Raw genomic sequence first — 17,409 nt, forward strand, 5'->3', positions numbered from 1 at the left:
GTGGGAATCTGTGGCATTTCTATCATTCCTCTGTAAGGAATTTGTGCTTCCCAAAATTATATCCAAGTGAAAGGTTCTTCTTTGTGCTCTGATTCTGAATCTCTGAATGATTATTGCAATATGAAAACCAATCATCCTGTGGCCTCCTAAGTACTTAGCTTGAGAAAGGAGATGGGGGGTGTCTTTCTTTATTACACAAAAAAAGTTCCTCTCCAGATTTTGCAGTGACATTCTAAGTGTCCATGTTTAATTAGTCTGTGGTATAACTGTGCAATTGTCTAATTGTTCATGTAGATCAGTGATTCCAAAACTGGGCGCTACTGCACTCTGGTGGGTGCTGGAGCGATCCAGGGTGGTGGTGATGACCACAGGTGCATTTGGGGACGGGGCCAGGGGAGGGGCAGGACCTCTTCCGAAGTGCCAGAGAGAGGACTGAGCCCCTGAGGTGCCTGTTAGGACATGGGGGCGGAGCTAGAGGAGTGGGCATGGCTTCTTCCCAAGAGCTCGAGACAGGGCTGAGAATCTATACCTCTCCTGAGGCGCTTGTTGGGACACAGAGGGCGGAGCTAGGGAAGGGGGCGGGGCCTCCCTCCAAGAGCCCAAGAGAGGGCTGAGCCTCTGTACCTCTCCTGAGAGGCCTTTTAATAATAATAATAATAATAATAATAATAATAATAATAATAATAATAAAACTTTATTTATACCCCACCACCATCTCCCCAACGGGGACTCGGGGCGGCTTACATGGGGTCATGTCCAAAACCATACAATATAACAGAATATAAAACAACATATCATAACACAATTTAACAATACAATAAATAATAACATACATTACAACTCAAAATTCAGAAACAGCAATAAAAACCAGGGCAGGCCAAATGAACACTAAGTTAAAACTCGGTGAGAAAGACATATGAATAAAACCACGGGGAGCAGGGACATAAAATAGTGGAACAGTCTAGAGGATAGATATCCCAGGGGAATAACCGAAGAAAGATATGACAGTTACTCTCCAAAGGCACACCGGAAGAGCCATGTTTTTAAGTCTTTCTTAAAGGCTAGCAAAGTGGGGGCCTGCCTAATCTCAATGGGCAGTGAATTCCACAGTCGGGGGGCCACAGCAGAAAAGGCTCTTTCCCTTGTCCCCAGAAGACGGGCCTGAGATATAGGCAGTGGCGACAGGAGAGCCTCCCCTGATGATCGAAGAGATCGGGCGGGTTTATGATAGGAGATACGGTCACTAAGGTAGGAGGGTCCCAAACCGTTTAGGGCTTTATAGGTGATAATCTGCACCTTGAATTGGGACCGGAAAATGAACGGACTAAAGGTCAAGGCTAGGGTTGGGGGCAGGGCCTCTTCCCAAGAGCGTGACTGGGCTGACCCTCTGCATACCTCCCCTGAGGTGCTTGTTAGAACTCGGGGGCGGGGTATAGAGGTTCAGCCCCATCAGGTACTTGGGAAGAGGCCCCGCCCCTCTTCTAGCCCCACCCACTGTGTCCTGGCAAGCGCCGCAGGACAGGGATAGAAGCTCAGCCCTGCCTCAGAGCTCGTAACTCCGCCCATCCCAGTCCTGGCCATCCATTTGTGGCCCCACCCACCTCCCCCTCCCCCTTGCAGCCCTGCATCTTTGACTAGGGGAGAGGCTCAGCCCCGCCCTCTTGAGCAGGAGCCACGCCCACCCCTCTAAGCCACATCCCCCTTTCCAGGGGGTGCTGAGTAATATTTTTTCTGGAAAGGGAGCGGTAGGCCAAATAAGTTTGGGAACCACTGATGTAGATAAAGGAAACTTCCTTTAAATGGTTAGTCATTTCTTATGTAACTGTTGTGTTAAAACTATTAAGTGGATCTGTTGTCAATGCATTTGCCCAGGTAACACTTAACAGCTAATTGTCACTTGATAACAGGAATATTTTTTGCATCCTGTTAAAAAATAAAGGAAAAGGCTTCCTTTAATCCATTAATCCATTGATCTTAACAACAGCTGGACTATACCAGAAAACCCTTTGTGTAGTGATTTTTATTGAGGTGAAAGGCTAAGATAGAGAAATAAATAGTGGCGTTTCAGTAATGATGTACTCATTTGACAGAGTGCCTAGGAAGAAAAACGTTTTGGAGAAAAATATTTATTTTAATATATTTGATGAACACAATTTTTACTAGACATAACAAATGTGTCAGACAGCTCATGTGTCTGTTCTGACTTGATGAGATTTAATTACAGAGCTCAGTAAAGGAGGACTACGTAGGGATTTGTGTTAATTCATTTTGGTGTGTTTTATCATTATCTTATTTGTTTATTTAGAGTTAGAGATTTTGTGTTGACTATTCTGAAAGTTTGTTTTAAGTGTAAGTGCTCTATTTGTTCAGTACAAACTTATGATGTGGATCTGAATTTCTTGTGTATTCTAGCAAAGTGGCTTTAGCTCAGTGAAAGGCCTAGAGGCATTTTGCGAAATAAATATCTTTTAGAGATGTGTCTCACTTTGTGCCGTCCCAGGATTCTATGGTTTTCCCCAGTAAAACATCAGGAGGGGAAGAGAGAACGAAGAGTGTCAAGGGAGGTTCATGGACAAATTGGTTCTTGAGATGCTCTGGGATATATATACTGATCAGGGTTTTGTGGAAACATATAGTCATATATGCCTTTCAAACTCACAATTAGATATGAATGAATGGAAACTAGCTTTTGTATTTAAGGCGACCCTTCTACTGTGACACTGGGACTGGTTTGGAAGGTGATTTGAGGATAGGAGGGTGATTACATTAACTGTGGAACCTGGCATTTTTGGAAGCCCCCTCCCCACAATTGTTCTGACAAAGTGTTTCAGCAATGACAGGTTTCTATAGTGTGCTCCCCACTCTGCAGAGCTGATTTTGCCCTGTGATCTGGGATATATTAGGATCTGCTTCAGTGCATTAAAAGGGACTCAAGCTTTCCTGCAACTTTCTCTAGTGTTCTGTATACCATTTAATTCATGCTGCAGGTGTTTTGTGGCTGCAGCTGTATCTAGTTGGCTTGGATCTGCATCAAATGGTCAGTGCACCTCAGACAGAAGGATCATAGAGAAGGGTGAAGAATTTGATTTCTTGTTAAACTGAAATAGTCTTATGCATCACAGCAGAGCTGCACCAATCATTTTTGAATTTCCGTATCATGTTTGTGAATGAGGTCATGTTTCCATTGCTTCCAAGGAAGTCTCAGAAAATCTTTTAATTGGAGAATGTGCTTTTTTAAAAGCATTGTAATTGTGTTATTGTTGTTGTTGTTCCACAATGTATAGTAGGCAGGGTAGGATTTATTCATGTTATTGTTAGTAATGTAATAGATTAGTTTAATAGATTTTAACAACTGTCTAATAAATAATCAAGAGAAAGGGGGGTGGCGAGGAGAGCAAGTAAAAAACATTTTAAAACATTATATTGTATTACATCCAATTTTTGATCTCTATTACCCTAACGTTTATTGTTTAAACTACTAAAATTTTTGGAAAGCCAATGTTTCTTCTATACAAAAGAGGGCTCTTATTGTCCTTTAAACCTAATAAACGTGTCTTCTTATGATGGATCTTTGATTCCAGTTAGTTATCTTCTTTCCTTTCTTTTCTTGAAGATTCTTCTTGGTCGTTTCTGTTAGGTTGTTTCTTCTTATTGCCAGACTATTCTTAGAAAGCTATTGCTTGAGTCTATTTTTTAGTAGGTTAGTATTATATTCTTACAATATTTATAATTAATCTAGTATGTATCTTTATCATTATCCCCTCTTTTTTCTGCAACACAATCTTTCAACTATCCAATATCTCTTATATGAGGGCTTTAACCACGTAATTTTATATACAGTAGAGTCTCAATTATCCAACATAGACAGGCCGGCAGAACGTTGGATAAGCGAATATGTTGGATAATAAGGAAGGATTAAGGAGATGCCTATTAAACATCAAATTAGGTTATGATTTTACAAATTAAGCACCAAAACATCATGTTATACAACAAATTTGACAGAAAAAGTAGTTCAATATGCAGTAATGCTACGTAGTAATTACTGTATTTATGAATTTAGCACCAAAATATCACGATATATTGAAAACATTGACTACAAAAATGCGTTGGATAATCCAGAACGTTGGATAAGCGAATGTTGGGTAAGTGAGACTCTACTGTATATGAATCTAAATTTTAAATCACCAAGATTAAATAATATTCTTCTTGATCTTGTATTGCCAAACAACCCCCGCCAGCCCCTTTCTCTTTCACTCGATCCCAAAGTTTTTAATCTATTATCCATAATCTTTAGAAATTCAGTTGGAGCATATTCTTATTCTTCCTCCCACTCTCCCCACCCCCATTTTACCATTTGGCTACCTGCTGGTATCACTCAGGGCAAATTATATGAGTGATAGCAAAATGTTCTTGACTCGATCACTGGTATGATCCAAGGCAATTGGAGGGCAAACATATCCTACTGATTGCAGTGCTTCCAAACTACTTCAATTGTGTTAAATAGTTATTTTGTAGCAAGCCCAAAAGATCTTTAAAAAGGAAAACACATACAAAATAAGCTGCTTGTGTTTAAAACAAAACCCTGAATTCCTTTTGATCTATGTAAGGTATAACTTACTATACGTGTGTGTATGCATATTCCTTAGAACAAAATTATGTGGATGTAGAACTATAACTGGGTAATATCTAATTGTCCATCATGAATCTGTGGTTAGTTTCCAGTAGAAGTTGACAATAGAGTTGCACTGAACGACCTATAGATTCCCAAAGAGAACATTTTAATCAGATCTCTGAATAATTAAATCTCATGAAAGTCAAATCTGAAATTGTGAAGGACTGACTACTTTTTTTGCATCGTACATTGCAATGCATTTTGAATGTATGCTTATTATGCACTGTTCTAATTCATTAAAGAATGTTAGTACACATGATTAAGTATGTACACTTAGTTGTGCCCACTTATCTGAATGTATGAAAAGAATGAAAAATAAACTGTCTGCTTCTGATATGGAGAAACCATATTATATAGGTACAATGTTTTCATTAACAGCCTTGCAGACAATAGGCTGCATACATATATGTTGACAAGTTTGGTTACATATATCTCCCCCCCTCTCTCTATATATATACATATATATTCACACATGCACACACACATATAATATGCTTCAATCTTTTTCAGACATCAAGCAGTGGCCGACATTCTGTTCGTATCACTGGGCTCAGTACTATAGATTTCAGGGCTGGTTTTTCCAGAAAACCGACACTAGATTTCAAAATGACCTCCAGCAGGCCGGTGCAAGGTTAGTTGCTATTATACTTTATATCTGAATAATCTCTAACTTTAAAAAAATGTCTCTAGTTTAATTTATTGAATGGTTTTCCCTAAAGAACTCTCTACATGGCACCTACCTCTTAATTTCTGCTAATAAATACTTGGTACCAGCAGAACTTGGAAAAGTTTTTTTTTCTTTTTGGAGTACATCTCTCAGAATTTCCTAGGCAGATGGTTCCTGGAAGCTGTCATTCAAATAAATAACTTTTCCAACTTCTGGTTCTAGTTATTTCAAAGAATTTGGAGTTCCTTTGTGCTTCAATGACTTGAAAGAATCTTGAGCAAAACCTTATGTGTAATCTTGTATATACTTTGACCCTTTCATATTGCACAATTATAGCACCACTTTAACTGACATTGTTCCATCTCACAGAATACTGGGGTTTCCATTTTAGGGAGAGATTTTAGGATTTGTGGAATCATGGTGTGATCATTTTGTAATTCAAAAGGGTCCTGACTGTGAAACATAGATATTTTTTCAGCCTTGCATATTAATTGGTATCTCTCTTCTCTTTGAAATGTATCTTTTTCAGAGTATCACTTGAAAAGGGTTTATTTAAAATATAATTGCAGAATCCCATGTAAATATGCCTTGTTGTTTCCCATTGAGGAAAAATATTAATGTGTTCACCATTGTGGGCACTGAGGTTTCTCTGAATTATGGATGGATTATGGTTTCTTGTCTAGTATTGATTAGGAATGAATTGATGGAATGTTGCCTTATCACTATTCTGCATAAAAGAACCAACATTTATAATACAGTTTCAATAGGACAACTGTGCTTATGAACCCTCATTTGATTGCCAAAGTCCAGCTTTACATCTTTGAAATTTTTGATTTGTATTTTATCAATAGGGATACCTACCTACATTCTGCTGAACACTACAGGGATCAATCCCCCTGCCAGAGTGGATCGTCTAGAATTGCTCAGTATCAGTGGAGAACTTCTAAAGACGGTTCCTGTGAAATACTTTCCTGAGCGAAAACCCTACGGAATCTGGAACATTACCGAGTTTATTCCACCAAACGAAGCCTTCTTTCTTAAAATAACTGGCTATGGCAAACACGATTACCTCTTTCAGAGAGTTTCCAGTGTTTCTTTTTCAAATATTGTTCCTGGTAATTCTTTCCCCAAAATTGTTGTTCTTCTATTTCAGAATGACTTAGGAGAGTTACTTCTCAGTGTGCTCTGTTATGTTAGATTTATCACTATTTTTATTCTGATGGTACAAAGGTAGTATGAACTGGGTTATTTAAGAATTCATTGATATCCACAAAGTTACCAAAATTGTCCCTGATTAATAATTGTGGAAGGATAGCATGTACCATCTTTGCACTACTTTTGTCACATTTTTGTGTCCGCAAAAAAGGCATGTCCTACTGTGCATTCTTATTTTGCTTACAGACCATTTGGCTACTTGTTTATTTTTGGTTTGTTTGTATTTTAGATGCTCCAAAAGTAAACATGCCTGAGAAAACCCCAGGATATTATCTGCAGCCAGGCCACATTCCTTGCCAAATATCAAGCCTCATACCTTTTACCATGTATTTTAGCAGGAATGGAATTAAACTGGGTATGGAACAGTTTTTCAAGTAAGTGACGATTCATCAGTCTTATTATGGAGTTTTCCTTTTCAGTCCATAGGAATGGTTGGAGAGATAGCAAGATAACAATATGAGAATGCATTATGTGATAGTAAAATTCAGGCAGGAATTTAGTGTTCCTGCCTAATTATGTGTTTGATGTTGTGGAGATCTCAGGCAGAGGGGAATCTTTTTTCCCTTTCTTCTTCTTATTCACTTAAGATGGTAGCGTAACTTAGTTTAGAATATGTGTGACAGAGGCTTGGATGTTGAAGAACACTAAAAAGTTTATTCAGGCACAGAGCTTAGTGGTTACAATGTTGCTTCTCAGAGTTAAATTTTCTCCAACAGTTGCAAATATAACCTATGATGAATCCACTTTCAAAATACTTTCTCCTTCCCTTGAGCAGTCTAAACCTTTTTCTTCTCTTACAACCAAAGCTATCAACTGATCACTTTGGATCTAACTGGGATTGCTTCCCCTTACCACTCAGACTCTACGAATAAACCCAAACAAGTCACTTAACTTGCTTAATATGACACAACTAGAGATCTGAGCTTCCCTGGTTTCCCTAACCTGGAACCAGTGTCTTCCCTGTGACTCAGATCACAGACTAAACTGTTTTTAAAACATTCCCTCCTTTTCCTCCAAACGGCAGTTGGATCCGCCCTTGTTACTATGGCAACCTGCCTCAGAATGCTGAGCTGGCTACTATCCCCCACACACTGGTAACTAATACTTACCCTTTTAAACATAGTTAAAAATGACTTTTAAAACAAAATTAAACATGACATCTATAAATCAAAATAAAAAACACACTTCTTTACAGATGTGTTTCAGTGTCAGGCAATAAACATTGGAAGCTGAGATGGATGCCCAAATCAGGCATTAAGGAAAATATGTCCCCCCCCCCCCTTTGATTAACCCATTTTCCTTCCTACAGTGAAATTTATTCAGAGATACATGTCTTAGCAACCAAATTTGCAAATTAATCCAGTGTTTATCTTCCATTGACTATTTACAAAACAAACACACATCAAAAACATACATTCGACTTTGTCTTTATTGTGCTACCCAGAACATACAAAGAGAGGCCGGCCTTTGATGCACATAGGCATCTGTCAAAGATGATAAAAATAGCATGCAAGAGAAAGAAAAGTGATGGTCACAGAGCTAAAGTTTTGCTTTGGGATGTTGTACAGGAAGTGTTTGAAGATGAAAAAGAAGAGCATCTCTTTCCCCATGGCAGTGTATTGACTGGGAACAATGACAGTAAATAAGAAACAGAAAAATCTGGCTTCTCCATTTGAAGTTACAAAGGAGCCCTCTCTGAGAATTGCCTTTGCCCCTATCCAATCTGAATCTCAGTCCACTGTGTTGGAAACGTCTCTGGGGGAGTTTTCTGTACTGTCAGATCTGGAGACAAATGAAGGCATTGGAACATGTGAATCTTGTCAGTTGGATACAAATTAGGTTGCTTTCCCTCATTTTGAAGGAAGTAAGCTTTCAGAAAAACAAATCCCAATGTACAATGCGACAAAGTTGCCTTCCTCAAATATAACAGTTTCCTGTCTACCAACTACTTCCAGCAATTGCAGGAGACGCTGTGTTAATAATAAAACAAAAAGAAACATTTCCACATGAATCCCAAATCTGTCTTGTGTTGGTATCTTGGTTAGGACAAGCAAAAAGTATAAAATACATCACTAGTTTAAAAAGTTTTTTAAAAAGTTATCTGAGGATAAATTTAAGGGCCTTTCCTTATTTTCAAAATCATAACATTAAAATAGTGAGCTATATCAAAACAGAATGGCTTCTGTATCGTTATACATTTAATTAATAGAAAATGCAGTTAAGTAAAATGTATGTTTCCAGCCAATCTTTTATCAGAGAACCTAATTACTAATTTTATCAGGATGTAAACCAATATGAAGGATGCAAAACATGTGATCTTTCATATATTCCTGAATTTTGTTTCCCATGATAGTTTATGATAGACTGATTGAAGTTTGCCATTCAACAAACTTTGGATGGCAACACATTCTCAATGCTTTTCTTATATCTGAAAAAATTCGTTGAATAATTGAACTTAATTTAACAATCCTTCCCTGTGAACTGTTGCCAGTGTATTTCAGAAATCTTCTAATGAAATTCTATTAAGTCACTGTAGCCAAATACTTCACTAGTTCTGTAATTCTGTCTCAAGCATTAATTATCATATATCTCATTTTTTTAAAAATTCCCCCCGTATCTTGTTAAATGATTATAGAACAGAGCAGAGTCGGTTGATGACTTCACAAAGTAATTTTCAAGTCAGGGGTTACTGACTGAGCTAATTAGATTTACCTTGGCTTGTCTCCCATTGAATGAAGAGTCTGTGGTTACATATGTGTTTTAAAAGAACTGAACAACTTTCATATTGTAGTAGTGTCTCTTGATTTAGGATGACAGGAGATGCAGCATACAATGCAATCAAAACTGCATCACAAAGGATACAGTCTATATAAAATGGTATGGTCAGTGGTTGGATGTACTCAGTCACTATTCGTGCAGTGTTTTACCTCTGTAATGGATCAAAAAGAATATATGGTGCTGCTTGATGATATTGAAATAATTATTATGTAGTTATGTTATTGTTTTATTCTATTTTATAAGTTATTTTATAAGCTATATAAAGTAGAGTCTGTATATAGAGACTCTCTTATATAAGTGGATAAGTCTCACTTATCCAAGCTAAACGGGCCGGCAGAACGTTGGATAAGCGAATATGTTGGATAATAAGGAGTGATTAAGGAAAAGCCTATTAAACATCAAATTAAGTTATAATTTTACAAATTAAGCACCAAAACATAATGTTTAACAACAAATTTGACAGAAAAAGTAGTTCAATACGCAGCAATGCTATGTAGTAATTACTGTATTTACTAATTTAGCAGCAAAATATCACGATGTATTGAAAACATTGACTACAAAAATGCGTTGGATAATCCAGAACGTTGGATAAGCAAATGTTGGATAAGTGAGACTACTATATATATATATATATATATATATATATATATATATATATATATGAGCCCCTGGTAGTGCAGTGGATTAAACACTTGAGCTGGCAGGACTGCTGACTTGAAAGATGGGTTTGCTGACCTGAAGGTTGCCAGTTCGAATCCAACCCAGAGTGCGGATGAGCTCCCTCTATCAGCTCCATGCAGGGATGTGAGAGTGTCCCCTGGGCAACCTCCTTGCTGACGGCCAATTCTCTCACAGCAGAAGCGACCAGCAGTTTCTCAAGTCATTCCTGACACTATATATATATATATATATATATATATATATATATATATATATATACACACACACACACACACACACACACACACACACACACATACACACACACACACACACTAGCTGTGCCCGGCCATGCGTTGTTGTGGCTTATGGGAATCATTTGTTGTCCAGGTGGAATAGCAGTGAATAGTCTTGCAGCCTCAAAGCTTGGCTGCTTTCTATATAGGGGCATTCTTCCTTGGGCAGGTTGAATGGGACGGAGTAGCCCTGTGGTTTCAAAACCTGAGGGTTTTCTATCTAGGGGAAATCTTGTGAAGAGGCCCTAGGCACCATTCTGGCTGAGTGGGTTACTAGGAGATGAAGTGGGCGGAGCCTACCCTTCTAACTGGCATCAAGGGGAAAAACAGTTCTTCCTCTAATTTGGACTTTTTTTCTATGTTTTTTTGTTTGAAAGACATATTTTGGATGACTATGTCTTTTGCGGCCAAATTTGGTGTGATTTGGTTCAGTGGTTTTGTTTTTTACTCCATAATAAAACACACATTACTATATATATATATATATATATATATATATATATATATATATATATATATATATATATATGGACACAGAGAGAGAGAGAGAGAGAGAGAGAGAGTGCAATATTATTGATAGAAATTCCCTTCTATTGAAGAGTTGCACAAATTTACTTTCATATATTCCCATCTTTTAGTAAATTATCAAACCAAAAAAACTGGGTCGACTCAATGTATCACACTTTAGCTCTTTATTTTAAAAAGGAACCACCCTTCTGAATACAGGCTAAAGTTCAGTACACCCTAGGACCTAAGACAAGCACTAGCCCCATGTACTCTCTCTGCCGTGGTGCTCCTTCTAGTTTTTAAATGCCTGGGCAGTAAAACGATAGTGGTGTCCCCTTAAGGAGACATTTGTGCTTTCCTCTCTCTGCAAAATGACCCTCGGCTTATCAATGGGTCATATTGAATTTCAGAATTTCAACTCCCCCAAACCGGCCTTCAACTTACATATTAGATTGACTTATACATGAGTATATATGGTAAATTAAAAATGTTCACTTATCAGAGTTCTTAGAGTAACATTCAAGATTTCAAGAGAATAAACTGAAGTCAGAGTTCTAAAGTCAAGCCAGATAGTCAGGGATCAAACTGAAGCCCAAGTCCATAAATCGAAGCCAGGAAGTTAGTCCAAAATTTAGAGTAAAGGTTTAAGGATACAGCAGTGTCCAGAACAGAATTACAGGAACAGGAGAGTCCAAAATAGGGTTACGAGAACAAGATCAGAATCCAGAATTATAATCCAGGGCAGCAGAGCTGATACCAAAGACAAGAATACAAAGTACATTATCTGCTGCCTAAGAGCTATCTCATCCAGAACCTTTTTTATCAAGAGATCTCAGCTGCTGTTCATTTCAGCCATCCTTCATAGATAATCCCAGAAGACAGTGATGCTTTTGTTAAGGGGAAGATCAGATTAACCTCTTCCAAACTTGTTCTCCTTTGCTTGGGGACCTGCCCTCTGCAGCAACCGAGCCAGGCCAGATCAAACTGCTCTCCATGACACATATCTATATATGTTTGTTTGTTTTAATTTCAGAGAATCCGCTATTGTGAACTGGGAAATTGTCAAGGTATCTCTATCAGATGAGGGATACTATGAATGCATTGCCAGCAGCACTGCAGGAACTGGGCAAGCACAGACATTTTTGGATGTGTCAGGTTAGTACCATTGACTGTTTTCTTTCCAGAGTGTTCAACTTCACTCCTGTTTGACTGAATCGGATAGCTTCCTTCTGATCATTACATTTTAGTTTAGTAGGTTCAGATTGGGACCTCTCATATCAAAATCTAGAAAGACAAGATCTACAAAGTGGAGTTCAAATAATGTCACCTGGAGGTTTTTTTGGCATAGTATCTTCCCTGTTTGAGAATCAATCAACCTGTCTGACTGTGTGAAAGCACAATCATTGTTTTCAAGGGAGCATCTTCTTCATTCAGTATTTGGTAGCATATTGTGATGAAAGCTATTTTCTTATCCCCAGTATAACACCAAATGAATTGAGTGGTCATTAATATAAATAAGAAGGGAACAGAATCGAAGGATCTGAAAGAAAATATAGGTGTGATATCTTCATGGATCTGTATAGGATATGATTGATGACTTGATGGGTAAAAGTGTGAATCCAGTGTTTTATCATAACCTCAATGCTAGTATAGTCCAATTTTACTTTCACCCTCCCTTGCAGCCTTTTGCAGGGTCAAAATATTCCCTCTTGGGTTTTCCTCCTCTTTGGACCAGGTTTTGAAGGATCACGGATCCATAGATCAGTAGATGCATATGTTGAGGAAATCTCCTTCCTCCTTCTCCTGGTTCTGCCGATGGAAGCAGTTTTGTCATTAGAATGACTTTATTGGATCCTAGCCAAAGAACATAGATTTTAAAACATTTTTAAAACACCCACATGTTTATTTCAACAAAAGAGGCAAAGTCAGTTGAACAGCAGAAGTGTAACACATGGTTAAACTGTCTATAAATGTCTTGAAAGAATGTTGAAGTAAAAGACCCCTGTCCTTATGGAAAGATAAATGTGGACTTATAAATCAAAAGTGTCCTGAAAAGTTTAGTGCCATCATCAAGTTTAGTTAGGTTAGTTTTTAGAACTATAAATCTATCTGCGGCTAACCTGATGAAAAACAAAATATGAATAAAACTGTTTCTGTAAAGATTTAGTATGCTCCAATATGTATAATTCCAAATTCAGGGTTGGAAAGTCATGTGTAGACTTTGGAGATGTGATTTAGTGAAAGTAAAGGAAGAATAGTCCCATCCAGGTAGATTCTGTACTTGGTCTTTCTTTTCCAGAGCAAAAGAGACTTATAATGAACTGTTGCTCTGATTCCACGCAAGGAAGTATTTACATTCCTTTTTTATTACCCAGGGAGTAATTTAATCAGCATTTTGTAGCCAAAGTTAAAATGATGTAATTGTTCTGTTCATTAAACATTTTGTTTCCTCTGAATTGGTATTATTCAATTAGCTAATCCATGCAGTTTAAATATTAGCTTCTGTACTGATGTATAAAAATGTTAACTTGTTTATACTATTTATAAACTATTTATGTTGTATATTCCATTCTAATCTATTATTCAAGACCTGGTACTATAGATTTAGCTGGTTTATTGAAATCAATGTTATTTTAAACTCTTCTCCTCAGTGTCTGCTTGAGCTTCCAGGGACTATACCTATCACTTCCTTCCTACAAAAGCACACAAAACATTTGCCTAGCAGTACACAAAATTGGGTAATAATAATAATAATAAAGGTGACAGTCGCATAGACGAAAAACAACAGGAAAAACTCAGCCGCTTTCAGGACCTCAAGATTGAATTTCAAAGACTCTGGCAGAAACCAGTGCAAGTGGTCCCGGTGGTGATGGGCACACTGGGTGCCGTGCCAAAAGATCTCAGCCGGCATTTGGAAACAATAGACATTGACAAAATTATGATCTGCCAACTGCAAAAGGCCACCCTACTGGGATCTGCACGCATCATCCGAAAATACATCACACAGTCCTAGACAACTTGGGAAGTGTTTGACTTGTGATTTTGTGAAACGAAATTCAGCATATCTATCTTGTTTGCTGTGTCATACAATAATAATAATGCTTTATTTATATCCTGCCCCCTGTCCCAAAAGGGACTTGGAGTGGCTTACAACAAGAAAAACAATATAAATAATAGTCACATACCAAATCAGGAAAAGTTAAATCAAAACAACAAATCAAGAAACAAATCATAGAATAATAGAATCATAGAGTTGGAAGAGACCTCATGGGCCATCCAGTCCAACCCCCTGCCAAGAAGCAGTAAAATTGCATTCAAAGCACCCCTGACAGATGGCCATCCAGCCTCTGCTTAAAAGCCTCCAAAGAAGGAGCCTCCACCACACTCCAGGGCAGAGAGTTCCACTTCTGAATAGCTCTCACAGTCAGAAAGTTCTTCCTAATGTTCAGGTGGAATCTCCTTTCCTGTAGTTTGAAGCCATTGTTCCATGTCCTAGTCTCCAGGGCAGCAGAAAACAAGCTTGCTTCCTTTTCCTCTTGACTTCCCCTCACATATTTATGCATGGCTATCATGTCTCCTCTCAGTCTTCTCTTCTGCAGGCTAAACATGCCCAGTTCTTTAAGCCGCTCCTCATAGGGCTTGTTCTCCAGACCCTTGATCATTTTAGTCACCCGAGCTTTGCGGGACTCCACAAGCTAGTGGCCAGGAGTCTGAGCAGGCACCCCCCAGCACCACCTTCTGGGTCTGATCCTCTAGGAAAGAATGGAGCCACTGTGCCCACAATTCCCATCCTGGAGAATCGACCTAGAAGGATACCATGGCCGATAGTATTGAAAGCTGCTGAGAGGTGCAGAAGTATCAACAGAGACACACTCCCCCTGTCTAGTTGTTTGCAGAGGTTATCCACCAAGGCGACCAGATATACCCATTTGTTACTATGTTTTACAAGGTTTTTAGCATTTTCTGCGCAAGAGTTCTGGTTTCCCACCAACTGAAAAATTCCAGAAATCCATAGCATTCAGCCATGGCAGTTAAAGGGGTGTCAAACTGCATCAGTTCTACAATGTATTTATTTATTTACTATATTTATATCACGCCTTTCTCATCCTGAAGGGGACTCAGAGCGGCTTACAAGTGGCAGCAATTCAGTGCTTCATTAACAGACATAAAATGAAAATATTTGCATTAAAACCCAAAAGTTAAAAACATCTGATATTAAAACCAATAATTAAAACCACACATGTAGATGCACCCAAAATCAATGCTAACACACCAGGTGATAGCAAATATAATCCTTTAGTGAAATAATACTAGCTGTTCTAGTCAAGAAAAAAGTCTCTGTGGGACCCAGGTTTTGTTCCTATACATACCAATTTGATTTTTAGAGATTTATTATTCAGTAATTAAAATATTTATGCCCTGATTTCAGAAGATCTCATGACAGTTTACTAACAACATTAACACGGATTAAACAACTTAAAACAGCAAAGTAATTTAATTAAGATGGAAACATATGAAACCACATAATGAGTTGCAAATAATTTACATTTTTTAAAAGTTACAGTATTTGGGATGAATTAATGAGAGGCGTTGACAAACCACCATGCTTTAACACAACCCCTAAATGAAATGAGTATTGATGCCAGTTGGTAGAGCATTCTACATTTGAGATGTCATGGCCTCGAAGATCCCCTCTCATGTCTGAACACAGTGTATTGACCTCAGTGGTGGGACATGGAGGTGGGTCCTGCCAGAAGACCTTAATGCTTGGGTAGGCACATGTAGGGAGAGGGGCTTACTCGAGGATCACAGTCCCAAGCCATCTAAGGACAAACACTACGTTTTCTACATCCCAAAATATTAAGATATTAAGAGAGAACTCCTGGCATTTATAAGAACTTTTCATTCCCACTCTCCATGTCAGTTTAAATTAACTCGGTTTTTCAGGAAATGAAATGCACCTCTCCGTGGCTCTTTGTGTTATACTGGAACTAGCTAAAGTGGCCATTGCCAGGAAACACAGCCGTTATTCCCAGGACTGCAGATTCAACAGAGATCGGATAAGGGATAGAGGAATGTTAGCAACAAAATAAAATTAACCTATGGCTTAACTAGTGAAATGCTGCTAAAGTTCTTGAACTTTGACTCTGACTCTCGAATAATAATATGTGTGACAGGTGAGTAGTGGGACCGTGAGGAGCAAGAACACAAAGTTGTGGGATGGAAATCCAGGATATTTCAAGAAAGAGTTTGATTTCAAACTCTATCTATGAATATAAAATAAAAACTGGATACGATCCCTGGGGAAGGCAATGGCAAACCACCCCAGTATTCTTGCCATAAAAACTAAGTGGATCAGCACAACCAGAGAAATGTCGGTATACCATCCGAAGATTTATTTTATTTATTTATTTATTTACAGTATTTATATTCCGCCCTTCTCACCCCGAAGGGGACTCAGGGCGGATTACAATGAACACATATATGGCAAACATTCAATGCCAACAGACAAACAACATTCAGTTTTATACAGACACAGAGGCATTTTAACATCTTTCCAGCTTCACGATTCCGGCCACAGGGGGAGCTGTTGCTTCACCATCCATTGGTGGCTGTTCTTCCTCATTCTTTTCCTCGTGAGCAGTTTTATGGTGTTGTAGATTAGTTAATTTAGCCTCCCGCATAAAGCGTACCTAAATTTTCCCTACTTGACAGATGCAACTGTCTTTCGGGGCTGCTAGGTCAACAGCCAGCCGGGGCTATTTTTTTTTTAATGGTCGGAGGCTTAACCCGACCCAGGCTTCGAACTCATGACCTCTCGGTCAGTAGTGATTTATAGCAGCCCCAGGTCTGATAGGACTCCCAGGTTGGAAGATGGTCAAAATGCTACTGGGGAGGAGCAGAGAACTAGTCCAAGTAGCCCCAGATGTGATGACGCAGTTAGCTCAAAGCCGGAAGGAAGGCTAACGGCCGACGGTGCTGGAGGTGAAGGACGAATCCGATGTTCTAGAGATCAACACACTATAGGAACCTGGAATGTAAGATCTATGAGCCAGGGCAAACTGGACGTGGTTATCTGTGAGATGTCAAGATTAAAGATAGACATTCTGGGAGTCAGTGAACTGAAATGGACTGGAATGGGCCACGTCACAAAAGATGACCACCAAATCTACTACTGCGGACAAGAGGAACAGCGAAGAAATGGAGTAGTCTTCATAGTTAATAATAAAGTTGCGAAAGCAGTGATTGGATACAACCCAAAAAATGATAGAATGATCTCAATTCGAGTTCAAGGCAAGCCGTTTAACATCACAGTGATCACAGGCAAGCATGGTCTGGGACAACCAAACGAAGCAGGACGTAGGCTGATAGAATTTTGCCAGGAAAACGAAAACGACTGAACGAGTGAGATGACGACGACTGATAGTTTGCTACCTTCAGATATTTTTTTTTCCATTCTGGGTAATTATGTTCACACAGAAATATAAAATACAGTAGAGTCTCATTTATCCAACACTCGCTTATCCAATGTTCTGAATTATCCAACGCATTTTTGTAGTCAATGTTTTCAATATATTGTGATATTTTGGTGCTAATTTTGTAAATTCAGTAAT

At 38.5% G+C, this 17,409-nt stretch overlaps 1 protein-coding gene across 2 annotated transcripts in view; it reads left to right on the forward strand.

The window, feature by feature from the left end:
- The window catches only part of hmcn1 (hemicentin 1), a 312,600-nt gene that overhangs the window by 115,459 nt on the left and 179,732 nt on the right, over positions 1 to 17,409 (forward strand). For both annotated transcript variants that reach the window (XM_062980741.1, XM_062980742.1), the window contains exons 7-10: positions 5,183 to 5,303; positions 6,191 to 6,454; positions 6,784 to 6,928; positions 11,829 to 11,950. In XM_062980741.1, coding sequence (XP_062836811.1) covers positions 5,183 to 5,303; positions 6,191 to 6,454; positions 6,784 to 6,928; positions 11,829 to 11,950 — 652 coding nt within the window. The remainder of the gene's footprint in view (positions 1 to 5,182; positions 5,304 to 6,190; positions 6,455 to 6,783; positions 6,929 to 11,828; positions 11,951 to 17,409) is intronic.

Source organism: Anolis carolinensis, chromosome 4 (assembly GCF_035594765.1).
Source record: "Anolis carolinensis isolate JA03-04 chromosome 4, rAnoCar3.1.pri, whole genome shotgun sequence".
Taxonomy (NCBI): Eukaryota; Metazoa; Chordata; class Lepidosauria; order Squamata; family Dactyloidae; genus Anolis; species Anolis carolinensis.